Source organism: Melopsittacus undulatus, chromosome Z (genome assembly GCF_012275295.1).
Source record: "Melopsittacus undulatus isolate bMelUnd1 chromosome Z, bMelUnd1.mat.Z, whole genome shotgun sequence".
Classification (NCBI taxonomy): Eukaryota; Metazoa; Chordata; class Aves; order Psittaciformes; family Psittaculidae; genus Melopsittacus; species Melopsittacus undulatus.
The window spans coordinates 72,225,948-72,252,471 of NC_047557.1; the positions used below are offsets into that span (position 1 = coordinate 72,225,948).

At 40.5% G+C, this 26,524-nt stretch overlaps 1 protein-coding gene across 5 annotated transcripts in view; it reads left to right on the top strand.

Moving 5' to 3' along the window:
- The window catches only part of RNF38 (ring finger protein 38), an 84,885-nt gene that overhangs the window by 32,912 nt on the left and 25,449 nt on the right, over positions 1-26,524 (top strand). For 2 of the 5 annotated variants that reach the window (XM_034072896.1, XM_005143438.4), the window contains exons 2-4: positions 4,806-4,876; positions 20,133-20,326; positions 25,947-26,160. In XM_034072896.1, the coding sequence (XP_033928787.1) occupies positions 4,806-4,876; positions 20,133-20,326; positions 25,947-26,160 (479 nt within the window). Of the gene's footprint in view, positions 1-4,805; positions 4,877-9,833; positions 9,963-20,132; positions 20,327-25,946; positions 26,161-26,524 lie in introns of those variants that run through there. The other 3 variants (XM_031044030.2, XM_031044031.2, XM_034072897.1) reach the window with 3 other exon arrangements.

A 26,524-nucleotide genomic window follows, 5' to 3' on the forward strand; every position in this document is an offset into this window, starting at 1 on the left:
AAGATTTACCCTGGAGTGGCAAAGTGAGTGGGAATGATGTTATAAACAATGTCATATTGTATCCAAATTGAAGAAATGGCTTTTAAATTTCTATTTTAAAGTAGGCCTTGATTGAATTCTAAGATGCTGTGCTGGGAAAGGGGATAGTAAATACCTGTTAATGCATGCATCATTATGGCAGCACTTTCTTAGAATGGCCTTATAGTAACAACTTAGAGCTTCTATTTATTATCATTTCAGGAAGATCACTGCTTAGTCTCAGATCATAGTGTTTGTCCTCAGAATAGAAAGTGACTTCCCCATGATTAAATAGCTTATTTGACAGTGTTTTTTTACCTTACTGCTTTATGTAGTTGTTTTTTCTCTGATTGTGTCTTACTAGTATGAACCAGACTTCACAACCTGCTATCAGATTTTGCTGTTCAGTCTTATCAGTTACACTTTATTATTTTGAATACTGGGAGTTCCAGTAAAACAGTGGTACCATGTTTATGGGTGTAATAGCATTTCTGTGTTAATCAGATTCCTTGATGGTTTATTGCTGCTGTAAAGTTTTTCCCTGGGTGACTTCTTGTTGAACTACTCCTTGAATGAGCAGGAGAAACTGATCCCCTGTGAGCAGAGCATGCAGCTGTCAGTAAGCTTATGGAAAACATTCCTTACTTTTGTATGTGTGCTGTAAAGATATGAAAATACAAATTTTAAAATACTAGTTTTGTACTTGTGTGGAATCCAAAATAGAATTTGAGTGATGTTTGAGATTAAAAGAGCTAATAGTAATGACTGACTTCTGGTGTGTTTCAATATTTATTTTTTTAAAGCAGCAAAGTTGAATGTTGAAGAATGTTCCAAAAGCCTTTCTCATGCAGTGATTTTTTACAGTGCATATAGACAGAATTTGTAAAAGCCAACACGAATTCTGTAACACCTTTAATTTCAAGAATTCTTTAAATGTTGGAAGTTATGTTCATTTTATTTGAAGCCTGACTGTGATTATTTGCTGTGGGCATGCTGGTTAGTATAGCTTTTGCATATCAATCTTGGCATGGAAATTATTTAAGAATTTGGAAAAAAAACTTCATATGTTCATTGAAAGCCTTTGCTTATCCAGTAATACTGCATTGTTAGTTGAGGAAAAATCTCCAAAAGTTTTACTTGACTCCTGGCTTTAGCTGCAAATCTAGGGTACATGGGAAAGAATGTTTCTGATGGACGTTCAGATAAATCCATCAGCACTTCAGTGTTGGGAGTGACACAGATTTCCACACAGATAAATGCTTCACTTAAAAATATGCAAATCCTTTCAGAATCTGGACCTTGAATGGTGAAGCTGGTTGGTTAACAAAGCAGTGCCCTCTCCATGTGTAAGAATTCTATGAAGGGGATGAGGCTGTAGTTGAGCCTGTGGGTTATGAATCCACTCAAAGTTTAGTTGTTCCCACTTTTTACTAGAAAAGATAGAGCTGCTAAAGTTAATGCAGAAGGAGAAAAGCTGTTTCCTGTATGAGGTAAAGAAACATCATAAGCTCATAATACAAGCTTATTATTTGCAATCACAGGAAAAATAATAGTACGTAGATGTATTCTATCTGGGTAATGTAGTACCTGTTCTATTCCCGTGACTACTGTGACGGCCATTCTGTGGACAGTTCCTGGAGTAAGCAGTCCAGTTTGTATTTCTAATACAAAAGAATTCAAAGGTAGTTTCACCAAATTTTTATCCACTCCCTACAGCCAGGGCAGTGTAAATTGGCTTCTAGTTCCTTTCAGTCCTCCAGCATTGTTTTCCTGGTAAACCACAGCTGAGAACTGGTGATTGAATCTTTGGGTTGAATCTTTGGGATTCTGTCTGTTGATCTTCCTTGCAGGTGGGTGAGAAGTGTTTTACCTTTCTTCAGGTTTGTCTCAGTGTAACCTGTTTCTTGTAAAGGAAATGCTTTAAAAATGTTCAAGCACTGTCTTTGAAAGAAACCCTTTTCCAAGACTGCTTTTGGTGAGGTTGCTGGTGAGATCAGCCAGGCAACTGCTTCAGGGTAGTCAGGGTGCGTGTAATAAAATCTTCATTTTTGGCAGTTAAGTGGTTATGTCTTACATCTTGCCATTGTACTATAGGGCATTAGTAGCTGACCAGAAGTTAAATGAAAATGGTATGAAGACCATGCAAGACCCTGTTTAAAAGGATTGAATCAAATCAAAAGAAAGTACTGTAGTATCTTCTCCTAACTGCATTTGGTTGTCTGTGGTTCTGTTCATAGAACAATTGTGATTGAAACATGTGGATAAAATCCAAGCTATATTTTTCTCTTGGTAATGCAGATATTGTTGGAATTGAAGCTATGGCAGCACAAAACCTCATGGGCTGCTCAGGGGTCCTACCTTGTGTTATGAACTGAAAGCTGTACTATTGCAGCTGGGTATCTACTATAGCTAGATCAAAGCCTGTTGTGATTGTGTATGTGATTGCTGTTCTTGGAAAACCTGTCTGTAGAGCCTATGATGTAGCCTGTAAGTTCCACATTTGTGGTTTAATTTGGTGGAGAATAACTTTTAGGTAACGTTGAGCTTAGGTATAGGTTCTGTACCACCTCTGGAAATTTCTTGCAAGGTCCTACACCTGGGTGGGAGCAATCCCAGGCACAGCTACAGGTTGGGCAAAAAGGAAATTCATTGTAGTCCTGCGGAGAAGGACTTGGGGGTGTTGGTCAATGAGAAAATGAACATGAGTCGGCTTCAGTGTGCACTTGCAGCCCAGAAAGCCAACCGTATCCTGGGCTGCATCAAGAGGAGCGTGACCAGCAGGTCGAAGGAGGTGATCCTGCCCCTCTACTCTGCTCTCGTGAGACCTCACTTGGAGTATTGTGTTCAGTTCTGGTGTCCTCAACATCAAAAGGACATGGTACTGTTAGAACAAGTCCAGAGGAGGGCCACGAGGATGATCAGGGGACTGGAGCACCTCCCATATGAAGACAGGCTGAGAAAGTTGGGGCTGTTCAGCCTGGAGAAGAGAAGGGTGCGTGGGGACCTCATAGCAGCCTTCTAGTATCTGAAGGGGGCCTATAAGGATGCTGGGGAGGGACTATTTGTTAGCAACTGTAGTGATAGGACAAGGGGTAATGAGTTAAAATTTAAACAGGGGAAGTTTAGACTGGATATAAGGAAGAAATTCTTTCCTGTTAGGGTGGTGAGGTACTGGAATGGGTTGCCCAGGGAAGTTGTGAATGCTCCATCCCTGGTGGTGTTCAAGGCCAGGTGATACAGTTTAGTGTGAGGTGTCCCCACCCATGGCAGGGGAGTTGGGACTAGATGATCTTAAGGTCCTTTCCAACCCTAACTATTCTATGATTCTTTTGTTATCTGAATACATAGATGCCCAAAACAAGTTTATATGTATTTGTCATAATTTGACAGAATTTTATTATTTTCATTATTTGATGCCTATCTTTTTTATCTTGGACTTATCCAAGAGGCCATATTTTACAGTAGTGCTGCGTCAGGAGTAGTAGGCAGAAATTTGTCAAGCCTTATCCTTAACATTGTATTTTCTTTTGGTTTTTTTAGCTTGCTTTGGGGTCCAATCAGTTCCAATTTCCAGAAAGCACATGGAGTGTTCCTAGTGAAAACACTTCTTTTGCATAAGTCTAAATTAAATGGGAAGGAAACTTTGTATGTTTTGAACAGTTTTAAACTGGACCTTTTTTTTTCTTTTCATCTTTAAACTTTTCAACTTGAGACTTCAACTCTGTAGTGATACCTCTTTGCTCTCCCTTCCTACAAAAATACACAGCACAAGTCCTGCTGCTGTTCAAGCCAATAGAGCCACAGTCAATTACTCATGGCAATTTTTTTTCTGTAGTGGTAAAGGAAGAAGAAAATTTATGGAGCTCATTTCAAAATTACAACAGAAGGACCACAAGAAACTGTGGGGAGAAGCTCTAGGTAGATCTTCTGTAAGGAAAAATCGTGAAATGGTGTAGCTTTACAAATGAGACTCTTCTTTTCTCTTTGCTTTTTAAACGTTGATTTGCCCAGTAATTGCAAGAAGTCATCTCAGGCAAGCACAAATTCAACCGTAGCAGTTACCCCACTCCTATACTTTGAGCAAGGAAACAGCACATGAAATAAAACTTTACAGTAGAATTGAGAGTTCTGTAAATGTGTTTGGGAAACTGCATGGATACACTCAAACTTTAGTTTGTCTCCATCCTTGGACAAAGTCTCAAACCTTTTTAGATGTGTGCTGTTCTTTTTTCCCTAGGCAAAAAAAAAAAAAAAAAAAGAACAAACAAAACCTGTGGAAAGGCCTTAAGCAGGCAGAAATTACACTACAGACAAACCAGATATAATGAAATCTTCTCTACATTGACCTTGGATTTTTCTACTCACTCTTAACATATCACTGGAAAAAGACTGCTGTTTTGTGGCTACCCAGGGCTTCAGGGATCTGTTACAGGACTATACCACCTAAACGTGATGTGTGCAGTTTCTCCTTATTTATATGTACACATATGTACTTCACTGCATATATGTCTTGTGGATTGATGAACTCGTTCTAACTCTATTCTGTTTAAATGTTTAGAAAAAAATAAATGTGAAAATGGCACACTGCGCAACACATCTCTCTGGTCTTAGTCTGCTACCCAAATTCAACGGATGACTTGTCAGATGTAGCTGTGTGGCAACTAAATCTCTCTTCTGTGTGTGGAAAAAAAAAGAATGTTTGCTAAATTGGTCTTTATTTTCTTGTGTGTTCATGGGAATTGGGGTTATTTTAATGTTTTTTTTCCCCCTCCCCCCCTCTTTTGTAGGTAGCATTGGTACATCGTTTCAGTGCCACTCAATCCATCAAGATCACATTTGTAATGATGACAGTGACAAGGTGAGGATTACATGTATGTTTCCTTCACGACATGTGTATCCATTAGGGGATTTTTTATATGTTGCTTGTACTATACAAAGACTGTTTGTTTTGTAGATGAGCAGTCAGTTTTCAAAGTTACTGTTTGAACTGTCTGTAACCTAGTGAGATATATTTTACTCAGGACAATCTTTTAGTCAGCTAAGGAGAAATTTTTCTTCTATTACTGTATTGTTCTTTTTGCTTGTATCCTTTGCTGTTCTAAACATTGTGATATGCCATACTGACACCCTCAGTTAATAAAGAACAGTGATTTTTTTTTTTTCTCTGATTTTTAAGTAAGGCAGGATGTCTAGTGACTTCTGGCTTCAAAGACAGAGGCTAGCTAAGTGCTCAAAGCCTCTTTGCAGCAGATGTATTTTCCTGTTTTGGAGTTGGAAATGTAAGGTTTTACAGCCAGGAAGCTTCTGTTTGCTGCAGACCTAAAACACCAACCTGTGTAGTGGTGTGCAAGTATTCTCCTAACCTTTTCCAGGACACATTCTCAGATTAGCTTGCGTTGAGTGAGTAGAATGCTGGATATTGAATGTTCAGTGATACTTGGATCAGTGGCATTAAGTGTGGCATACAGAGAGGAAAAGATCTGATACTGAATTGCATGTGAGACATGCTTTCATGTTCCTGTTATTGTTGATGGTTTTACCTTGAGCTTTACTGTCCATAAATAATGCAAATTGTTTAACGTTAATTCAACATGTATTACACTGTTTACAAGTATGACACTTTATATTAAACTTTTGGACTTGTTGTGCCTCGAAAAAGACATGTATGAATCAAATTTTAAATGACTGTTTTTGGGAACACAACCTGCATGGCAGCACCTTGATAAGTGTGCAAAGCCTTGTGTTTTGAAATTCTGGAGTAAGTTAATCTTTTAGTTGTTCCAGCTTATAGTAGTGCTAGATTTGTTTTCAGTACAAGTTTCTTTTACTGCTCTATTGCTTTGTGGTTTTTGCCCCTCACACTCTTTTTTACATACCCCCCCTTAACTTTTTTAATTTTATTTTTAGGTGCCATCGTAGCTTTGAGGCCTAGTTCAACCTACAGATATTGGTCAAACAGGCTGTCTAGAGCATGTCAAAACTATTTTAAGTTTCCAGTTGATTAACTGGGTAACAATTTTCAGCAGTGTTCATCACTTTGGTTTTTGCTTCTTGTACACTCTGTTCCTGGAATATTCTTGGGTGAGGAGCAGGTGGGGGGAAATTCTGTTTCAGAGGCATCCTGTGGACCAGATTCGCACTGGCATTCCATTGTAATGCTTTTCCTGTCATTACATGGAAGATCACCTCTGTGTTAGGTTGATTGTCTTCCCTTAGTTTTATTCATATTGGAGCAATTAAAACTGTTTTTTAAGTTTGGAAATTCTATTTTTTAGATTCTTCATAGGTTTGGGAGGAGGGGTTAAGCGGGGGGGGGGTAAATTACTTGGCTTAAATTTCAGAAAACAATTTTTCTCATTAGTATTCCTGATTTTGGTAGGAGTATCATGTAAAGATAAAATGCAGGATTTCGTTTATATTCAAATTCTTATTAATAGGACTTTTTGTATTCATTCTAGAAACATGAAAAATGTGCCTTCTAAATAGTTTGACACATCTTTGATTGTTAAATACACGTTTCAGTGAAATAATTCTATGCTTGAACATGTGTAACCAGTTCTTGCATTACAGAGATAATCTCTGTAATGGATAGTCATTTCTGCGTCCTAGAAAAATTATAGTATTTGACTGGCAATCTGCATGTACAGTAAATTCTCCACAAGCCCCGTCTTTATTTCCTGGGCAGCAGCATGAGAAGTTCCAATCACACATGGCAAAGGAATGCTGCAATCTGAATGAAAACAATTTCCAGGCTTCCTCCTCAATTACTTGATTTTGTTGACTTGGCACATGTGAATCTTGAATTCATGTCCAGTGACACCAGCAGGAAATGAAATTGTAAGGTTTTTCGTATAAACATGTATGTGTTTAATACCTATTATTTCAAAATTAATTAAATACTTAAAGTTGTCATTCTTAAAATATTAAATAACAAGTGAATAAATTTCTTCATGGACCACAGCATTTAGAAGAAAGGTATTTGTAACAAGGAAATATAATTCCTTGGAATATTATTTTGCTTTAATGCCTGAGCAGTGGTTTCCTACTAATGTTAAATAGAGAGATAGGTGCAGGTGTATTATGGTGCAGAGCCTTTCAATCTTACTTTACTTATTTAGCTTTAAAAATGCTTTTTTGTCCTTTGAATGATCGTTTCACTAGTATTGTATTTCCGTTAAAGGATGCTAGCTCAGTTTGAAAAGAAACTCCAAAGGTGCAACTCAGAACTAGTCTTGGGACATCTCTTTTCAGAGGTCTTATCAAATTATCTATTCCTTAGTTCTCACACAGTTAAAAACCAAATTGACAGCCCAGCAATAATGAAAAAGTAAAAGCATCATGTAAGCAATCCACTGGATTTTTTTTCTTTTTGTTTTAATTATTAATATTATTTCCAAATATTTATCTTGCTGTAGTCCTTTTAAACTTATTTTTATTCATATTACTTTTCTAATATTACTCCTATTAGATTCACTTTCTTATGTAGGGAATTTCATTTTGCTTGCTACTTAAGACCCAAATACAGAACTACATGTTTTGATTCACTATATCTAACCTTTAAGTTTCCCAGTCATCTTCCATCTCTTCAGTAATGTCTTGTTTTTAAGCTTATGTTCTCCCTGCCTTGATGGACATCCAGCCTGCAGTCTATAATGGAGAGGGCTGCCAACCCTTTAAAAAGATAGTTTTGGGGTTTTTTTTGTTTATATGGTTTGTTTGCTCATTTGTTTTTGGTTTTTGGTTTTGGTTTGGTTTGTTGTTCTTTTTTTTTCACAAGAGGGGAAGTATTTTGCAAGTTTAATCCTAAAAAGAAAAAAAAGGAAAATAAATCCATTTTGTTTTTCTCTTCGGATGGTGTAGGGTTAGGTGGGATAAGTCTAGCAGACTCAGCCACAGCTAACTTCAAAATGATTCAGGAATTCAGGTATTTTAAGGCCCATCATGTTTATTTGTATGTGAAGACTAAATGAGCCTTGTGTGATGTACACCACATTGAAAAATGGCAATATTAGGAATTTATTTTGCCCCCTCCAGTTTCAAAACTGGAAAAAAAAAATATTCCTGTCCAGTTAGGACAGCACTAATTCCTCTTGGTGTACCTCATCTTCCCACCCCTTAGTTTCAGTTAATTCTGCCCATTCTTTCAGAGCAGCTTTATATATGCTTTTTCATTTTCATTTCACAGCTGGCAGATAAAAGGATATATTTGCGTGATTTTACACTACTTTCATGCCTGGTGAATCATCTCTTTTAGAGCATGAATTCTTTCTATCATGGAATCATGGTTTGGGTTGGAATGGACCTTAGAGGTCATCCAGTTCCAACCCCCTGCCATGGGTGGGGACACCTTTCACTAGACCAGGTTTCTCCAAGCCTTGTCCAGCCTGGCCAACCACCGATCAACACTACGTGGTTTGTTTTCCTGGATCAGATTCGGGGAAACATTAATTAGACTGAAGTACAGGGAGTGGACATGGGTTCAAAACGTGAAAATAGTTGGGGTAGTGACAACTCCAATGCACTGCATGGCCCTGGTGAGGGTGCACCTTGAATCTTGTGTTCAGTTCTGAGCCCCTCACTATTGAGGTGCTGGAGTGGGTTCAGAGAAGGGCAACTGAGCTGTTGAAGGGCCTGGAGCACAAGTGTGATGAGAAACAGCTGGGGGGGTTTAGTCTGGAGAAGGCTCAGGGGGACCTTAGCACTTTCTACAACTGCCTGATAGGAGAACGGAGCCAGGAGGTGGCTGGTCTCTTCTCCCAAAGAATATGTGATAAGAGGAAACAGCCTTAAGCTGCACCAGGGGAGGTTTAGACTGGATATTAGGGACAATTTCTTCCCTGAAAGGATGGTCAGGCATTGGAACAGGCTGCCCAGGGCAGCGGTGGAATCACTGTTCGTGGAAGTGTTCACACACCGTATAGACGAGGTCCTTAGTGAGATGTTAGTGGTGGCCTTGGCAGTGCTGGGAAAAGGTTGGATTTGATGATCAACCCAGTTGATTCTGTAATTCTGTCTTATTTTAGGAGTAGCTTGAGCAAACTGGTTCCGCGGTACCTCCCGTGTTCGCTGAGCTCCTCCATCACCAGCCTCCCGGAGGCACTCTAAGCAGGGGCTCATCACGTTTCTCCAGTGGACGTTGCTCCTGTGGGTTCTATTAATCGTTTTTTCTCGGTGTCGCCCTTTGTGAGCGTCAGGAGCGCCCGGAGCCGGGACGCGGCCGCTGTTGGGACGCTTCGGGTCCCCTCCTACCCCCACCCCACTACCCCCTGCCGGTGGCGGCACCGCGTGCTGCCGAACCGCAGCCACCCGTGAACCGTGTTCCCGCGCTGGCTCGCTCCGTCTCTCTCGGTGTGTGCTGCAACCCGACGATCTGCTGCCATTCGCTCCGATCCGTTCCCTGTGGGCGCTGACAGAACGCGCTCAACGGCAGCCACAGCAAACCGAAACCAAAAGTGCGCAGAACCCACACCTGCGCAGTGGCTGTCAGCGCGGGACGTGTGGCTTCCGGAAACCTAATGTTTCCGGGGCGCCCTGCCGCCGCGGGTTGGCAGCCTCGCTCCACTTCCAGGCGTCGCGATGGCGTAGGCGGGCTGCAGCTCCTTCCCCCGCTTCCGGTGCGAACAAAGGACGCGACTGGTGGAGGGCGGGGCTGGGCCAGGCGGGGGTGGTGTCACCACGCCCCCGGTACGTTCGGTGCGTGCGGGGCCGCCACCGCCCCCCTGTCATACTGGACATGGCGGGCGGTGGCGGCGCACGGGTAGCGCGCAATGTGATTGGCAACCGCGGCGGCGCTTCCGGCAGCGGTCGGGGGCGGGGCAGGCCCGGGCCGGGCAGCAGCAGCGGGGCCCGGCCCGCTCGGCGGGGCCGTAACGGGGACTGCGGGGCCAGCTGAGGAGGTGGCGGAGGTGGGAGCGCGGCCCCCTTCGCGGACTGCGAGTCCGCAGGTACCGGCGGGGGGAGGTGGGCGGTGGGACCTTCGCGCCGGGCTTCCCGCCGTAACTGGCTACTGGCCGCCATTGGTGAAGCTGAGGGGCGAGAGGACCGTGCCCCCGGGGGCGGTCAGGGGTGGGTGAGACCTCGTTTTGACGTGAGCGTTTCGTCCCGTTAAAATTGGCTAATGGGTTGCGGGCAGAGGTAGACCTGGAGCCAACTGGAGGCTGTAGTGAACAAAGGGTGATGGGTTCAAACTGAAACAGGTTGGACTTAAGGAAGTTCCTTCCTGTGAGGGTGGTGAGGCCCTGGCACAGGGTGCCCAGAGAAGCTGTGGCTGCCCCATCCCTGTGAGTTTTCAAGGCCAGGTTGGACGGGGCTTGGAGCAACCTGGTCTAGTGGAAGGTGTCCCTGCCCATGGCAGGGGGTCGGAACTGAATGAGCTTTTAATGTCCCTTCCAACCTAAATCAGTCTGTTATGCTATTCTATGAAACATTGATTTTAGCAAACGTGTTCAGGGTATTCTGTTAGTATCTTTCACTATATATGAGTTAATTCCTATTCTTGCATAACTATTCCTATTCCTGGGTACTGATGTGTTAGAAAAAAGAGAGTGCAGTTGTTAAAATTTGGGTATGAGACGGGAAAGCAAATAGGTGTCATGACCGATTTAATGGCTGGTGAGGGATGATAATGTTACTGATTTTCCTTAACCACCAAATCTCTAAGGAAAATAAACCTTATGCATACATAGAATAGAAATGTGAAGAGGTTTTCCAGGGAATTGCTAGCAGGGGATAGTCCATGTTGAGTCACAATTGCAAGAACTGGTGTATAAATAAAAAGGGCTTATAAACTGGGGGTCTAAAAATCCTCCTGTGTGAAACTTACTTTGTCATCTCTGAATTACAGAGCAGGTTAAAAATGACTTGATTTGTATCTCATTCACAAATAAAAATGTCATAAATTCTAAATTAAAGTTGCAAGTTGATCAGCTCTTAGTTTGCACCTCCAATCACAGTGTGTCATTGCCTTTCTCTGAAAATACAGTTTTGGCATGGAAGCTGATGTGAGTGGGAGTGACATCAGTGCTCTTGTAATTTGTGAGGTTTGTGGATCAACTTAACTAAATACAGAATCACAGATTGATTTGGGTTGGAAAAGACCTTAAGCTCATCCAGTTCCAATCCCCTGCCATGGGCAGGGAAACCTTCTACTAGACCAGGTTACTCCAAGTCCCATCCAACCTGGCCTTGAAAACTTGACAGGGATGAGGCAGCCACAGCTTCTCTGGGCAGCCTGTGCCAGGTCCTCACCACCCTCACAGTAAAGAATTTCTTCTTTATATCTAACCTGAACTTCCCCTGTTTAAGTTTGAACCCATTATCCTTGTCCTGTCACTCTTTGTCAGTCCCTGATGAAGAGTCCCTTCTTCAGCATCCTTGTAGGCCCCTTTCAGATACTGTAAGGCTGCTCTGAGGTCTCCATGCAGCCTTCTCCAGGCTGAACAGCCCCAACTTTCTCAGCCTGTCTTCATATGGGAAATGTTCAAAAATACATTTCTTTTCAATGTGGTTTATTGGCATAAGAGGCTTTATGATTTGAAGTGATATTTTTGATGAAGTCAAATTATTTTTCAACTCTAGTAGGAATGTCTAGAAGAATTACATGGTTTCTGTGCAAATTCTTATTAGAATATAAAAAGTGGTCCAGTTAGGAAGACAAGTTACTTCTTCAGGGCTTTTGTTGAATTCAAACTTAAATATTCATGTTGAATTTTAAAGCTGTTATACCTGTTTGTCCATGGAAGTTTACATGCGTTAAGTTGCTGGTGAATCTAATGGAACTTGTACAGAGCAAGTCTTAGGTTTCCAAAAGTTTTCTTACTTCATCCTTGTGTGCAGCTTCACCACCCCATGCTCCTTAGAGATTTGAAAGGTGGAAATAATGCTGCAGGTAGGATGTGAAATTTCCTTTTTCCTGTTTGTAGTCAAGAGAGATTTTAGACTATGGAGGATTGATTATTGAAACTTCTGGAAAGATACACATTTGACTTAACCATTTCACATGGAGATACAGCTCATGGTTTCCTTTTCTATATAAGCAGCTATATCAAATAATCTAATGCAGCTTATTTAAATTCTGTCTTGGGCAAGGCTTGTGTAGGTCTCTGATTTGACAGGGTGGTTTTCATGGATTTTACTCTTTTGCTGCACTTAAAGTGTGCAAGTTCCTCTTTTACTCAGCTCTTGAAAGGTCAAGGAAACTTCCTTTGCTTTTTGGTGCTGTCTACTGATTTCTGTTTGTTAAAATATCAAAAGTCAGGGCTTTTTTCTTGTTAGCAGCAGTAAAATGCTAACAGCAGGAGCTCTATAAAAACCTCTGAAGGGGAAAAGAAGGAAAAGAAACCCTTTTGCACCTTGAGTATTTTGCCAGTTCGTATCCATATCTGGAAGAAACACCTTGATGTGATATAAAAATAAATACTTACTATCTTTTTTCTTTTTTATAATTTAGCAGCATTGAAATGGCTTTCATTCATTTTTAATAAAAAAATATTTTAAATTCTTTTCACATTTCCGCACATTCTTCTTTGCATGCAGCAAATGCTGTAAGCAGTAACAAGTAGTGCTCAGATTCTATTTGAAGAACTTTGAGATGACAGGATGTTTCCTTGATACTTAAACTCACTTTAGTTTTAGGAAATGAGATGTTTCAGATATTACATATGCATTGTGGCTTGCCATGACCTTTTTGTATGAACAGTGGAACTTGAAAATGAGGAAGGTGTAGTACTACTAAGTGCAGTTTGTTTGTTTTCTTTTTGCTGATGAGTGTGCCAGATAGGAGGCTGAGATTTTTACTCCTTTTTAATGTTTTCCTGTGTTTTAAATTCACATGCAGCAAATAAATATTCCAGCATTTTTTACAAGAAATTGTTGCCTAAGAATCAAATTCTTAGGACTGTTGGAAATACTTACTGTGGGAAACTTGAACAGTTTAGATTTAGTAAATGTTGTTTCTTGCTTATCCTAAACACTGTATTAAATGGGAATTCCATGTCAGAAGGAACTAACACAGAGAAAACCTTGGGAATGGCTTGTCAGCCTGATGCCGAATGAACAGCAAATTCAGTATTCAGGTTATTAGTGTGTTCTGATCATAAATAAAATGAAGAGGTACATTTGATGGAATATGGCGTATGTTATTTGTATGCCTCAGGTCTTTTGCAAAAACGTGTTGTCTGGAAGATTCATTGTCAGTTCTGGCTGCTGAAGAACAACATTGTCCATTGTGCTTGCCATCAGTAAATAATTAATTCATCCCATTGAACATCAGTGAGTTAGGGACAGCTCAGAAAGGCTGCTGGTAAGTGGGTTTGATGCAGTGGTTAGACACAGAAGCAGTCTAATTGGTACATACCATTATATCTCTGAAACACAAAAAATTAAATGGAGTTGTATCCTCTTTATGGTATGGGTAGTGCTGTTGTTATTTTACAAATTGTGTTCCTTTTACCAAATAGTGTGTAAATTTTCTCTTTCATAGAGTTATTTAGGTTAGAAGAGACGTTTAAGATCATCAAGTCCAACCATTAACCACTACTAAGTTTTATGTAGAGGACTTTTAACAGGAGCATTCATGTGCAGTAACTGTGGAAATAGCCTGCTGCCATTCTTGCAGTGGAAATAAAACATGTTTGAAAATCAGGCTCCAGTGTTCTCTGCAGCTTGATTGTGCTCCCATTTCTCTTATATACAGATTACAATAGAGACTAGAGCTCTGTCTGTGATATTCATCCTGCATTAATGTATAATTGCATGTACATTTTTTTGCATACATTTTTACATCCTGACTACTCAGTGAGGATATGTTTATTACAGTGTATAACAGTTGAGGTTTGTGTATGTTTTTCTCAGTGGGAATAGCTGCTTCTCTCTTCCTCCTTTACCAGACACTGAACTTTTTCTCATAAATGGTGTCAGAATAGGTTTGTTGGTTTTTTTTAGACATTAACTGATTTCTGTTGAAACTAGTTGATGGGTTCTTGAGGTTTTGTGAGAGACAGACTGGTGAAGAGAAGACATCTTTCATACTTCTTCATTGTCAATACTAATGACAGGTTAGGTGAATGGTTGGACACTGGAAGAACCACATTGCCAGGACATGCTGTGATGTGGAGGCACCTCCTGACAAAAAATCTCAATTACACTGCACTTCCAAGAGCAACAGGTCAGCTAAATACAGGTCTGCAGTGAACTGGCCTGTAAACTCTATCTTGTAATGCCAGACCTAAGTTAGACTTCTGCCTCTGCTGGTTTCTGGGATGAGATGGAATGAGACTTAGAAGACTCTCTGGGCCTTGATAACTCCATCCAGTTGCATAGTGACTTTTGTCTTGGTTCTAGTTTTGTGGGGCACAGCTCTTCCAGACCTTACTAGACCTGAGCTGTATTATGTACTTTAGCTGAGCTTAGTCATGGCCTGTGAGTAAGCCACTGCATTTGGATGCAACTGTCTGTTCAACCCAAGAATGTGCTGCTATTGTAGGTATGATCAGAGCTTTAGTGGAGTGGAAATCAGATTGCTGTTGTTGGGACTGCCTAGATTGTTTGCAGGTGCAATGTGCAAAATGCTCTATTTACTAGTCTGTTAGATATACCTATAGTAACATTTGAAAATGCTTATTAATTTCATGTATCATGGGAAAAATAATTGTCTTTTCATGCAGTTATATGTATTCATGAAGAGGAAACATGCAGCTGCAGATTTCCAGTCACCCTGGCAGGATTATATGAGGTATATCCATCAGACTGTGCTTACAGTGTAAAAACACCTAAGGAAAAGGCTATGCTTGAAAATTCTCTTTTTAGTTTACTTATATTATAAAGGTCTTTGTGGAATGTGGGTAGATGTAGTTTGTCCCTTACATTTGAAATTGAGGGTATCTCCTGGATTCAGCTGTAATAGTTATTTTTCTCCTCCCCAGTATCTGATGCAGTGCTGTGTTACACATTTAGTCAGAGAAACAATGCTGGTAACACACCAATAAGGTTTAGTTCTTGCTCAGTAGCACTTAACCCTGATCAAGGACTTTTCAGTCTCTCATACTCTGTGAGTGAGGAGGGGCACAAGAAGTGAGGAGGGAACAGAGACAGGACACCTGACCCGAACTAGCCAAAGGGATATTCTATACCAAAGCATATCATGCCCACTATATGGACTGGGGGGAGTCACCCGGAAGGCCCAGATTGCTGCTTGGGTTGGGCTTCGGTATTGGTCGGCAGGTGGTAAGCAGTCATATTGTGCATCATTTCTGTTGATATTTTTTTTTCCTTTAACTTTTTAGTCTTATATTCCCCCCCCCCCCCCCCTTGTTATTTGCCTCATTAGTAGTATTAGTTTAGTTATTGGACTATTCTCATCTCAACCTGTGGGGTTTATGTTCTTCCTATTCTCGTCTTTATCCCAGCCTGGGGAGGGAGTAGAAGGGGCTGAGCAAGCAGCTGTGTGGTGCTAAGTTACCGGCTGAATTTAAACCACAACAGGTTGTGGAGTAGTTTCTTCTTGTACTTGCCAGGGCCATTAAGTGAAAACAAGCAAAGGGTTGGAGGGAAGAGTGATTTTCAGATATGGTCAGCAATTGTTTTGGTAATAATTCCCTTCTGTGATGGTTGATCATCTGTGTGTGTGTCTACGTATGCAGTCTTTATAATTTGATTGGAAAGGGAGGATGGAAAAGAAACACCTCAAATGGTGTTGGTGAAAATATTTAATCTTTCACAAATGAAAGAAATATATGCAGAAGTTTAACAAACCATTTTCTAATTATTTATTAGTATGTTTCCTTTAAAGGGTATTTTGCAAGCAGGCATACTGTTTAGTCACCTTTGTTACCATTACACTGTGAGAGTTTATATGCCACACAGATGAAAATGGGGAAGAATACTGGGGATACTTGTGACAGGATGACATTTGGGGATGAGATTATAGGTTTTAGCATCTTGGTGTAAGTTGCTTCTTTTGCTAGCAGCAATCTAATGCCTTTGTTCTGACATAGTTGCCTTTAAAGATTAAGTAATCTATGTTTCTGTTCATCATGCTGTTTTTGTTGAATTAATAACTAAAATAAGGCAGTGAATTTACCTTGTTCGTTAAAAGCTCCATACAATAATCTTGATAGTTGCCAGACATTCTACTCTTGTCTGCCAGGCAGGAGAAAAATACATAGCACAATAGCTGTGATAAGCAGCAGTAATCCCCGAGAATGTTTTGAATATTAACAAGATGCAAATAGAGTGGTTTGGAGATTTGTGGAGCTGCTGTCGTTGCTGGAAGTATCATATTCCGTGAATAAACTATTGAACTTAATGACCAGTATAACACAGATTGTAAATGATACTGGTAATAGTCAATACTCCACGTTTGTTGAACATGCTTGTTGAAAATGACATGAAAACAAATCTTAAATTCTATAGGATATGTCTGGTCATTAGCTCTCTCTGCTTTCCCATATTATTGCCTTGCTAGAATCATCACATGCAGATTGGTTTCTTAATAAAAATAAATCACCAAATCTTGAGTTTAGGTTTGTGTTGAGTTTTTTTCCCATTATTTGCAGATAAATCTGGCTTAGTTTCAGGTTACTTCTTTTTCAGTACAAATAAAAGACATAGTTACATTTTAAATTTCTACTTACATGCATTTTCAAAAATTATCTTTATTTGCTTTCTAATGGGAAACAATTTTGGATGAAAATAGTGTTGCTTATTGCAGAGGGCAATTACCCTTATTATGAGGTTTGCAGTAGCTGTGTGAGTGAGGGATTTGGAGTTATGATAAAGGCTAACTGCTTAGCAGTTTGCACCTCCACTGTCTTTGAAGTTGTGCACTCCACAAACAAAAGGGAAAAATTATTCAAGAGCTGCTTCTCCAAAGTAAACTGCTTTCTGCAGGGCACGATGTATTAGGGCAGAGAGGGAAAGGTGTCACATTTAAATTGGGCAGTAGCTGTGGAAGATCCCCAGTCCAAGACATGTACGGAATGTGGCAAGACAGCAGTGGCCCTTTTGTTATATTGATGTTTCATTTAATGCCAGCTTCACTAAACCTGGTGTTTCCTTCCTCTGTTTGACTTTTCCTTTTGCACTTCCAAGACCCCAGCATACCTTATTTAGCTGTGGGTTTATGAGTTACGTTTCTCTTTGAATGGACTTAAATCATCAGGATATAAAAACTTCCATCCTGAAAGCTCCAACTTGTGCCACAAATCATCCTTCTCTCTTAACTCGTTCTGTCACATCAGTGAAACAGATTAAATAAGCAGCTCTGAATAGCAGAGCTAAGCACCTCTGAATGGCAGAACAAATGTTGCACAGTTCCCTTATAGAATCATAGAATAGTTAGGATTGGAAAGGACCTCAAGATCATCTAGTTCCAACCCCCCTGCTATGGGCAGGGACACCTCACGCTAAACCATATCACGCAAGGCTTCATCCAACCTGATCTTGAACACAGCCAGGGATGGAGCATTCACTACCTCCCTGGGCAACCCATTCCAGTACCTCACCACCCTAACAGGAAAGAATTTCTTCCGTATATCCAGTCTAAATCTCTGCTGTTTAAGTTTCAACCCGTTAACCCTTGTCCTATCACTACAGTCCCTAATGAATATTAGCATCCCTGTATGATTTGTCCGCTGGTGGCATTCACTGAAATCTCACAAAACACATACTTTCACAATAGTTTTGCTCTCAAGGCACTTGTCAGAGATCTCTTCCAGTTTTGTGGTGCTGAACACATGAGGGAAAAGTTACACTTTGCCTGGATAGGTACTTTGCGGAACCATCATGTGCACACATCCATTTTGAACTATTTTCCTCTAAAAAAATTCAAGTGCAGTTTGTCAAGGAGTTTAAAAGAGATTGACCCACAAGCAGATGCATCCATTGTCAGCCTGTTTCCTTAAAAATATGTTGATAGTTCTACATCTATCTAGTAGACGTAGAATTAAAAATGGACACCATTGCTCACTTTGTGCTTTTGTTGGGGTTGCTTCTTCTTTTTTACCCTTTTGTGTTCCTTACTTCTATTATAAAGGTCTTCGTGGGCTGCAGCGTAGATGTAACAGTTATTTTTCTCCTTCCTAGTAGCTGGTGCAATGCAATGTTACGGATTTAGTCTGAGAACTATGCTGGTAACACACTGATGTTTTAGTTCCTGCTACATAATGCTTGCCCTGATGAAGGACTTTTCAATCTCTTGTGCTTTGCCAGTGAGGAGGTGCACACAAAGTGGAGAGGAAGGTTTACTAGTGGTTGCTTGAGATAAGGTATAGTAGGGGTAAACTACAATTTGTGTTAAAGTATTTGAGAAGGACTGGAATTTAGTTAAAATGGCCACAAGCCAAAAGAGAGGAAAAGTACCTTTTTCTGTTCAACACCTGGCCAAAATTTGCAGGTGGTAAAGAGCATGCTTGCCCTGGAAAGAACCTTGACAATTATATGTATGTCAGGGTTAACTTACCAAGAAGCAATTGAGAGTATTCAGAAGATCGGCTCCTGTAGAGCCAACAACCAGAAGATGTCCATAGACTGGTCTACAAGTAAATCTGAAATAGAACCTTTAACAATCTGTGGGTTATTGGGCTCCGAGGGGACAGGTTAGGAACATAAAGCCATTGCAGACAAGTTCGGTTTTCTGTGCATCAGATGTCCGGGGTCATTTTGGTTAATTGAAATAGTGCTGTGGTGGGCTAAAACGGAAGTGGTGGACATGTTGGAGAGCAGGGGAATACCATGATTTGGCTTGCTGATGGAGTGTTCTGTCAGAAAAGTCTGTGATGTTTGTACTTGAGGATGGATCCATTGTGAAAGTTCCTGTGTTGTTTTTAGTTCTTGTGTATTCAGTCGATGAGCTCCTGGGTAGAACTTGTATTTTTACGTATTTTCATTTATACTTGTTAACAGCATGGTGTGTGGTAATTTTGACAGAATAGTGGGTTGAAGGGCAGGGACATCTATTGCATTTGCTGGTGGATTCAAAGACATCTGTAGGATGTTTTGAGAAGAATGACAGCTCTATTTGATGATTCAGTAGTGAAGGGGAGAGGTGGTTGTGTTCAGAACCAACTGAGAATATGACATGGAGGAGATCCTAATTGGATCTTCTTGATTACTTGACGGGTCTTCATCCACCGATCTTCTGGAATTCGTACAGTTCTGTCTTTAATCAGGTAACCCAAATACTTGATTTCATGAACAGGAGAAGGAGTATGTTTACCATAGTTGATACAGACTGCTACTGCTTGAAGAAAATTGCAGACAGTGTGGCTAACTGTAGCAAGGTACCTAGAGCTGGGGTGGTAGAGGGGAAAGTCGTTCACATAAGTAAAAGCCCAGATATGGAATCTGCGAGAAATTTTGGTGGTGAGGGCAGTTGTGAAGATACGGAGGAGAAAAGGACTGAGACCGATGCCCATTACTCATATTACTAGCACTGAAAACTTCAGGCACTGTGCAGTGCCTTGCAGAATTTGAGTGAGGTACACAGACTTAGGCACAGATTGGTCATTTTATTTTCAGTTATGTGTAAGTAGTTTTAATGAAGAAGTAGAGACATGAAACACCACTGTACTGAGATAGCAGAGTTAAAATAGGCTGCAGTACTATTTTAACACTCTGTAAAGTATGTACAGATGTCTGTATGAACTCTTTAAGTACAGACCTGAAAGGAGAGGGAAGCAATACAGAGTACAAGATCTGCATGACATCTGATCACTGACAAGTATGGATTACACTGTTTTGAAGACTGTGTATTTTTTTCATGCTTCTGTAGCCTATAAATGCTATGGTGGAAGAGAATGTAAAATAGGGTATGCATTATTTTCTTCATGTTACTCTCCTCTCTTATGTAGTTTTGCATGGATGTTAGAATTTTTATCTATTAATGCTGCTAAAATATAATTTAGTAGTAATCCTTTTAGGGTTTAGGGAGCCATCACCAATTTGTGTTATAAAGAGATAGGCCACTTCTTGAGGATGTTCAATTTTACGGTGGTTTAGTGCAGTCTTCAGTAACTCACTCCTAATGCTAGCTGCAAAGCAATACTGAAATGTGGACTGTGATTCACTCATTCGGAGGTGGGTTTTGTTTTTGTTTTGTTTGTTTTTAACTGACATAGAGCGAAGACAGTCCTAGTCCAAAGCGACAGCGCCTTTCCCATTCAGTCTTTGACTACTCAGCAGCATCACCAGCTCCGTCACCACCAATGCGACCATGGGAGATGGCACCAAATAGACAGCCACCTTTGGCTCGGCCCAGCCAACACCACTTCTCAGGGGAACGATGCAACACACCGGCACGAAACAGGAGGAGGTAAGCAAGCTGTATAGATTGGGGAACAACTTCCTGCTCTTCCTGATTTCAGCTCAAGGGAGGTGTATTTCAGGCAGCACTGACTAAATCACATGTGGTAAACACATTAACACTTCCTTTGAGCTGTAAGTTGTTAGTTGTAGCTGAAAAGTTACTGGAAGTGTGATTGGTGTCAGTAGTCAGCTCCAGGAAGGGAGTGGTCATTAACATTTTTAATCATGAGCCTGATTCCCTCTGCACTTCAGAAAAGTGCAAGAAAAAAAACTTTCTCATCAGGTACTTCTAAAGATATTCAGAGCTGTTGATACAGTACTGTGATTTTCACTGCACTCACAATCTAAATAAAAATGAGGGGTGCTGGGTGGGGAGGTTAAGACAGTGTCATTTCTGGGGTGGGTGATTCACATATATATAATAAGAGTTAGATTTTCATGCTGCTTTTAGCCTGTGGCTCTCAATAACCTCTCTAAACAGAAGTTACCGAAGAAGTTCCAGTGAATGTGGATGGCCAGGGTGAACTCGTGCCTGGATGGCTGATAGTATAGGAAAGCTTAAAACAACAGACTTCTTTACTATTCTAGTTAAACTAGTAACCCAAAACACAAGTTTTCATTGTCTCATATTCTGCCTCAGAAATGCCGAGTCATCTAATCCAAGTTAAAACACACTAACCACCATCACTCTGTTTTGCTTCTGAGAATTGTTGTGGCTTGGTCTGTACAAAATTAAAGTGTCTGTGCTTCTTCATGAATATGAAATACTAGACCTAAGAAATATATAACTGGTTTTCTTCTGATTATCCAAATCAGATTTCTCAACAATGATCAGTCAGGGATGGTTTTGAGGCAAGAGACATTAAAACTTGCTGGTTTTTAATCTTTGCTTCAAGCCCATGAGTCTGAAAGCTTTCAGTGAGTGGCATTCAAAATGCACAGCTGTGGAAGCAGCTTGTCAGAAATCAGAGGTTAAATTGTGAATTTGCAGGGTTATTGTGAAGATAGAAGATCAGGCTTTCTGTGCAGTTTAGTGTAGGGGTGCTCTGCAGGGGCATTTACAGAATCATAGAATAGAATAAAATCCTAGAATAGTTAGGGTTAGAAAAGACCTTAAGATCATCTAGTTCCAACACCCCTGCCATGTGCAGGGACACCTCACACTAAACCGTGCCACCCAAAGCTCTGTCCAGCTTGGCCTTGAACACTTCCAGCGATGGAGCATTCACAGCCTTCCCTGGGCAACCCATTCCAGTACCTCATCACCCTTAAAGAACTTCTTCCTTATATCCAATCTAAACTTCCTCTGTTTAAGTTTTAACCAGTTACGCCTTGTCCTATCACTACACTCCCTAATGCAGAGTCCTTCCCCAGCATCCCGATAGCCTCCCTTCAGATACTGTAAGTCTACTGTGAGGTCTCCACGCAGCCTTTTCTTCTCCAGGCTGAACAGCCCCCACTTTCTCAGCCTATGTTCATACAGGAGGTGCTCCAGTCCCCTGATCATCCTCGTTGCCCTCCTCTGGACTTGTTCCAACAGTTCCATGTCCTTTTTATGTTGAGGACACCAGAACTGCACACAATACTCCAAGTGAGGTCTCACGAGAGCAGAGTAGAGGGGCAGGATCACCTCCTTTGACCTGCTGGTCACGCTCCTTTTGATGCAGCCCAGGATACGGTTGGCTTTCTGGGCTGCAAGTGCACACTGAAGCCGGCTCATGTTCATTTTCTCATTGACCAACACCCCCAAGTCCTTTCCTCAGGGCTGCTCTAAATCTCTTCTCTGCCCAGACTGTAGCTGTGCTTGGGATTGCTGTGACCCAGCTGTAGGACCTTGCACTTGTCATGGTTCAACTTCATGAGGTTGGCATCAGCCCACCTCACAAGCATGTCAAGGTCCCTCTGGATGGCATTCCTTCCCTCCAGTGTCTCAACCGAACCACACAGCTTGGTGTCATCGGCAAACTAAATTTAATCCACAGCAGTTTTAACCTTAAAATGGTTTGAACTGAGATTCCTAGAACATGCTGTATTTGGCCTTTTTGATGTCCAGCCAGCCTACATACATTTCTTTGCAATGTTCATTAATGTCTCCTGCAGAGTAAATCTAGTGCGTAACAAGCTAAATTCCAAACAGCTGAATCTAGACAGTTTGGATGTACTGTGGATTGAAGCAGAAGAATGAGATGTGTAGACGAATGTTCCCCTGCGCTTTGTCAGGGCATGTTTTCACTTGGTTGCACTGTTGCATCTGAGTTGGCTCTAAGTCAGTTCCAGGATAGTACCACAGCCGGTCTCCTCTCCTGGAACAAGATCGGTAAGGGAAACAACACATACATGTCTCTCATTTTCCAGGAGTCTTTTTGAGTCTTAGGATGCTCTGGAGCCATATAAGAACTAATAATGATTGTCATGGAGCAGATCATGATTCCTTGAGATCATAGTGAGTACATCTGTTGTCAAGGCTTTAGATGAGGTCATGCATGTGCTTTTGAAGCCAGTTTCCCCTTTCCTCTGCTTTGTTTTCTCTCCTTCCGTCACAGACTGGTTTTAGAGTTAGTTTCTCAGATGAAGATAAGGTGAAAGGTGTGCTCCAGTTGTAAATGGTCATTCAGCTCAAGGGAACAGACTAGGGCACATGCAAAGAAAAGCTCTGCAGTGTTATGTGGTGTGGACATCACTCTGAGCTACCATCACCAAAGTTAACTCTTGTCCTACACGTTCCCTCCTCTTGGTCATCACAGGCTGTGCTGGTTTTTATCATCTGGATTTTTTTCATTGTCTGGGTTACTACTCAGACATTATCTCTTTGTGTTAGGGAGTTTGTGCTGTGGCTAACACAAGAGTGCCCAAATTCATTGTGGGGTTTTTGTTTTTTTTTTTCAGATTCTTTGTAAGCAAATAAACACTGTTTAGAGAAGTAGGCTTCTGGGATGAATTTGCAGAAATAATCTTATTTTTGTCCAACTACATATGATACAGATAATTTATGAATGTAAAAGCATAATGCGTGCCTGTATGAAACAGAGGAGGCCCTTCCAACTAACCTTTATTAGTCATTGTGAAATGGGGAAATTTGTGCCATTGCTATGCCTCACCTTTTTCTGTGCTTCCTTTCCTCCTTGCCTTGAATGTAATTCTGAGCTAAAGGCCTTTTAAGACTGTTGCTGCAAAGAAATGACCCTTGTTAGGAAATGGTAAGATGTGCAAACACTTAACTCTGCAGTTCTGGGTACCTTTAGGTGGCTCTTCCTACCTCGGGGTAGGAATGCCTGCAGTTTTTTCACCACTTCCATCCTGCCTCTTTGTTTTAACCAAACATTAACCGTGGTTGTACTGTGCATGTAAAATTGAAGGCTAAGGTTTTTGTGGGTATTAAGGACTTCAAGCACAAGTTTATTACTGATGTTAAGTAATATTTTTAGTTCCATGTCTTGACAATTCTACTGGAGTAGTTTCCAGTAATTCAGGAAGCTTGTAGAGCTATGTATCTGGATGCTCTGAATTTTTCTGAACTAAAAGTATCGTTTCTTTATAATGCTGCAAGGGAAAAACAAACAAACAAAAACCCAAACAAACCCCCAAAACAAAAAAACACTTGCTTTTTTCGAGAGGATCCTTCTCACTTCTCTCACTCCAGAAGTAATCCTAGCTTTTCTGTTTGCTTCCTCATCATTCTGGGTTCATAGAAAAATAAAACCAGACTTTGTAGGAAAGACAGCAGTAGGAATAGCTTTATGAGAAGCTACCTGGTCTAAGTGCTGGGGGCAGTTAGAGAAGTTCTGTTCTCCTTACAAAGCATTGGGTCTGGTTTTTGTAACTTCCCTCTATCCCTGCAGCTTTTCCAAACAAAAGTCCTTGCATAGACTTTTTATGTTAAAGTATTCAGAGCATTTCTGTTTCGTAGCAGGAAATAGCAACTTTAAAACAACCTTAATACTCAAAAAAGTAGAACATCTTTTTGTATTAATAGCTGTGTGGTTAGAAATCTTATATATCAGTTTCATCTAATGAGAATGTAGCAGGTGTATCAATAGTACAGAGATAGAGAGTGTAACAAAAAGTGTGGGAAAGGAGACTGAGATTAAAGCAAGTACATAAGTAAGGTTAAATGTGGCTTTTTGGTGCTTAGAAGAAAGAACAGCTTGTATGTTCATGGTAATTCATAAAGATAAAAATACTACACATTTGTTGTTTGTTTATTTTAAGAATGACCTGTATCAGTCTGATGTTACTCCTTCTGTCTGACCTGCTGTGAATGAGCATTTTTGTCAGTTCTCAGAAAGGCAATAATTGCATAACATCCCTGTGAAATAGAGCAGAAGAACAGTGGCTTGAGACATCATATCATGTAGTCAGAGTAGCATCTGAATAGCTAGTAACATGCTTCCCCTTCTACAAAGGGTATCTGGTCCATGCAGCATTAAAGTTGGACTTAAGAAATGTCTATGATTTACCAACAGGTTTCAGGGGTTTGTTTTGTTTGTTTTTTTTTTTATAATAGTTATGGGAATAGTGAGAGTGAAAACTGTTGTTTTCTCTTCCACATACTGTTGGAGAAGACAAGATCACATCTCCAAATACCTCTCCTCCTTTCTTTCTTCTTCCTCCCTCCTTTCTTCAGTGCAGTTTGATTCCTTCAGCCTCTTACAGAAGTGGAAAACCATTTGTTCTGTGTAGCTGTTGCCTCTGGGACCTGTATTATATGTGTTGTAGAGGTGGGACCTGTATTATATGTGTTGTAGAGGTGGGAAGGCACATATTGAAAGTAATGGGGGATGGGGTTTGTGCTTTCAGTTCTTCCCCTTTCCAAATAACAGAGATGTGACTTGATCAGAACATCTCATAGTGAGTTTGGTACTTTTGTGTGCGTCATTATTCTGAGTGTTGAACCTGAGCTGATGGTCTCAGGAGTCTAAGCAGCAGCTCTGCTCAGAAGACACACACAATTATATACATCATAATAGAATATACAATTAAATCCTATGCTTGTAGATCAGTTGCTCAGAAGTGGATGCTCTGGTCTGAATCCATCTACGTGACTGTTCTCCACTCTGAAAGATTACCACATTCAAAATTTCCTGGGATCTTCTGGACAGAGCTATATGAGGCACTCAACTGCGTAATGACCAGTGAGAGCTGGAAAATGTATTTGTTTCTTCAGTCTGTTGCTTTGTCACCATCACTGAATGAGCAACCATTCTGTGCCCTAGGTGGAGCAAGGACCCTCTGGAATTCTGTGATCATATAATTAAGGTTTTTCACCTAGAATGAATTCACAGAAATATTGTGAAATTTTGTTGTCTTGACTTTTGAGCATATGTTTTGTCAATTCAAGTGTCTTTTTTTTTTTTTTTGAACAGGTTAATATTTGTGTTAAAGTTGTCCTGCTGATATCATTTACAGCATTAAGCTATGCTCCATTAAGCACTTCTGTGCTGAAGAAGGTGTCATCTCTAAGGCTTTTAGTAGTTTTGTCATAAGAAGTTTTATTCCAATCTAAAATACCTGTTCAGTAAAATTCTTCAGTGTAAAAAAAAAAAAAATTTTAATTCTATTGTGGGTTTAGTTATTAAGAAGGTTTTGTGTCATTTGTATAATCTCTAATTTTTTTAATGCATTTCTAGTCCACCAGTTCGACGTCAGAGAACAAGGAGGGATCGTTTGTCTAGACATAATTCCATTAGCCAGGATGAAAACTATCACCATCTCTCTTACGGACAGCAGCAGACTATAGAAGAGCCTCGAGCCTTTCGCCCACCAAATGTATCTCCTCGTCTGTTGCACCCAGCAGCTCACCCACCACAGCAGAATGCAGTGATGGTGGATATTCATGATCAGGTGAGAGTTCCAGAGAGAAAATTTGGTTCTGAAGCCAAGTTAATATAATAAAGGTGTGATATAATAGTTAAGAATGTATTCCATTTCACATGAAATACTTTTCCTCAGCTTAGTGGTGTTTAAATAGCTAAAATACAATATTTAGAAGTAAATTTTCTGATGCATGTAATGGGTTGGCTACAAAATAGCAAAGCTCATGATAATATTGTTGCATAACTAAATTAGCTGTACAAGCCTTATCAGCTCCTCCTTAAATTCCATGAAAAATTAGATATGTGGTAGGTCCAGAAAATAATTTGTCTCTGCAACAGCAGTTGGCAAAAAATTCTATAATGGAGAACCTGTAATAGAAGTTTTGGGCCCC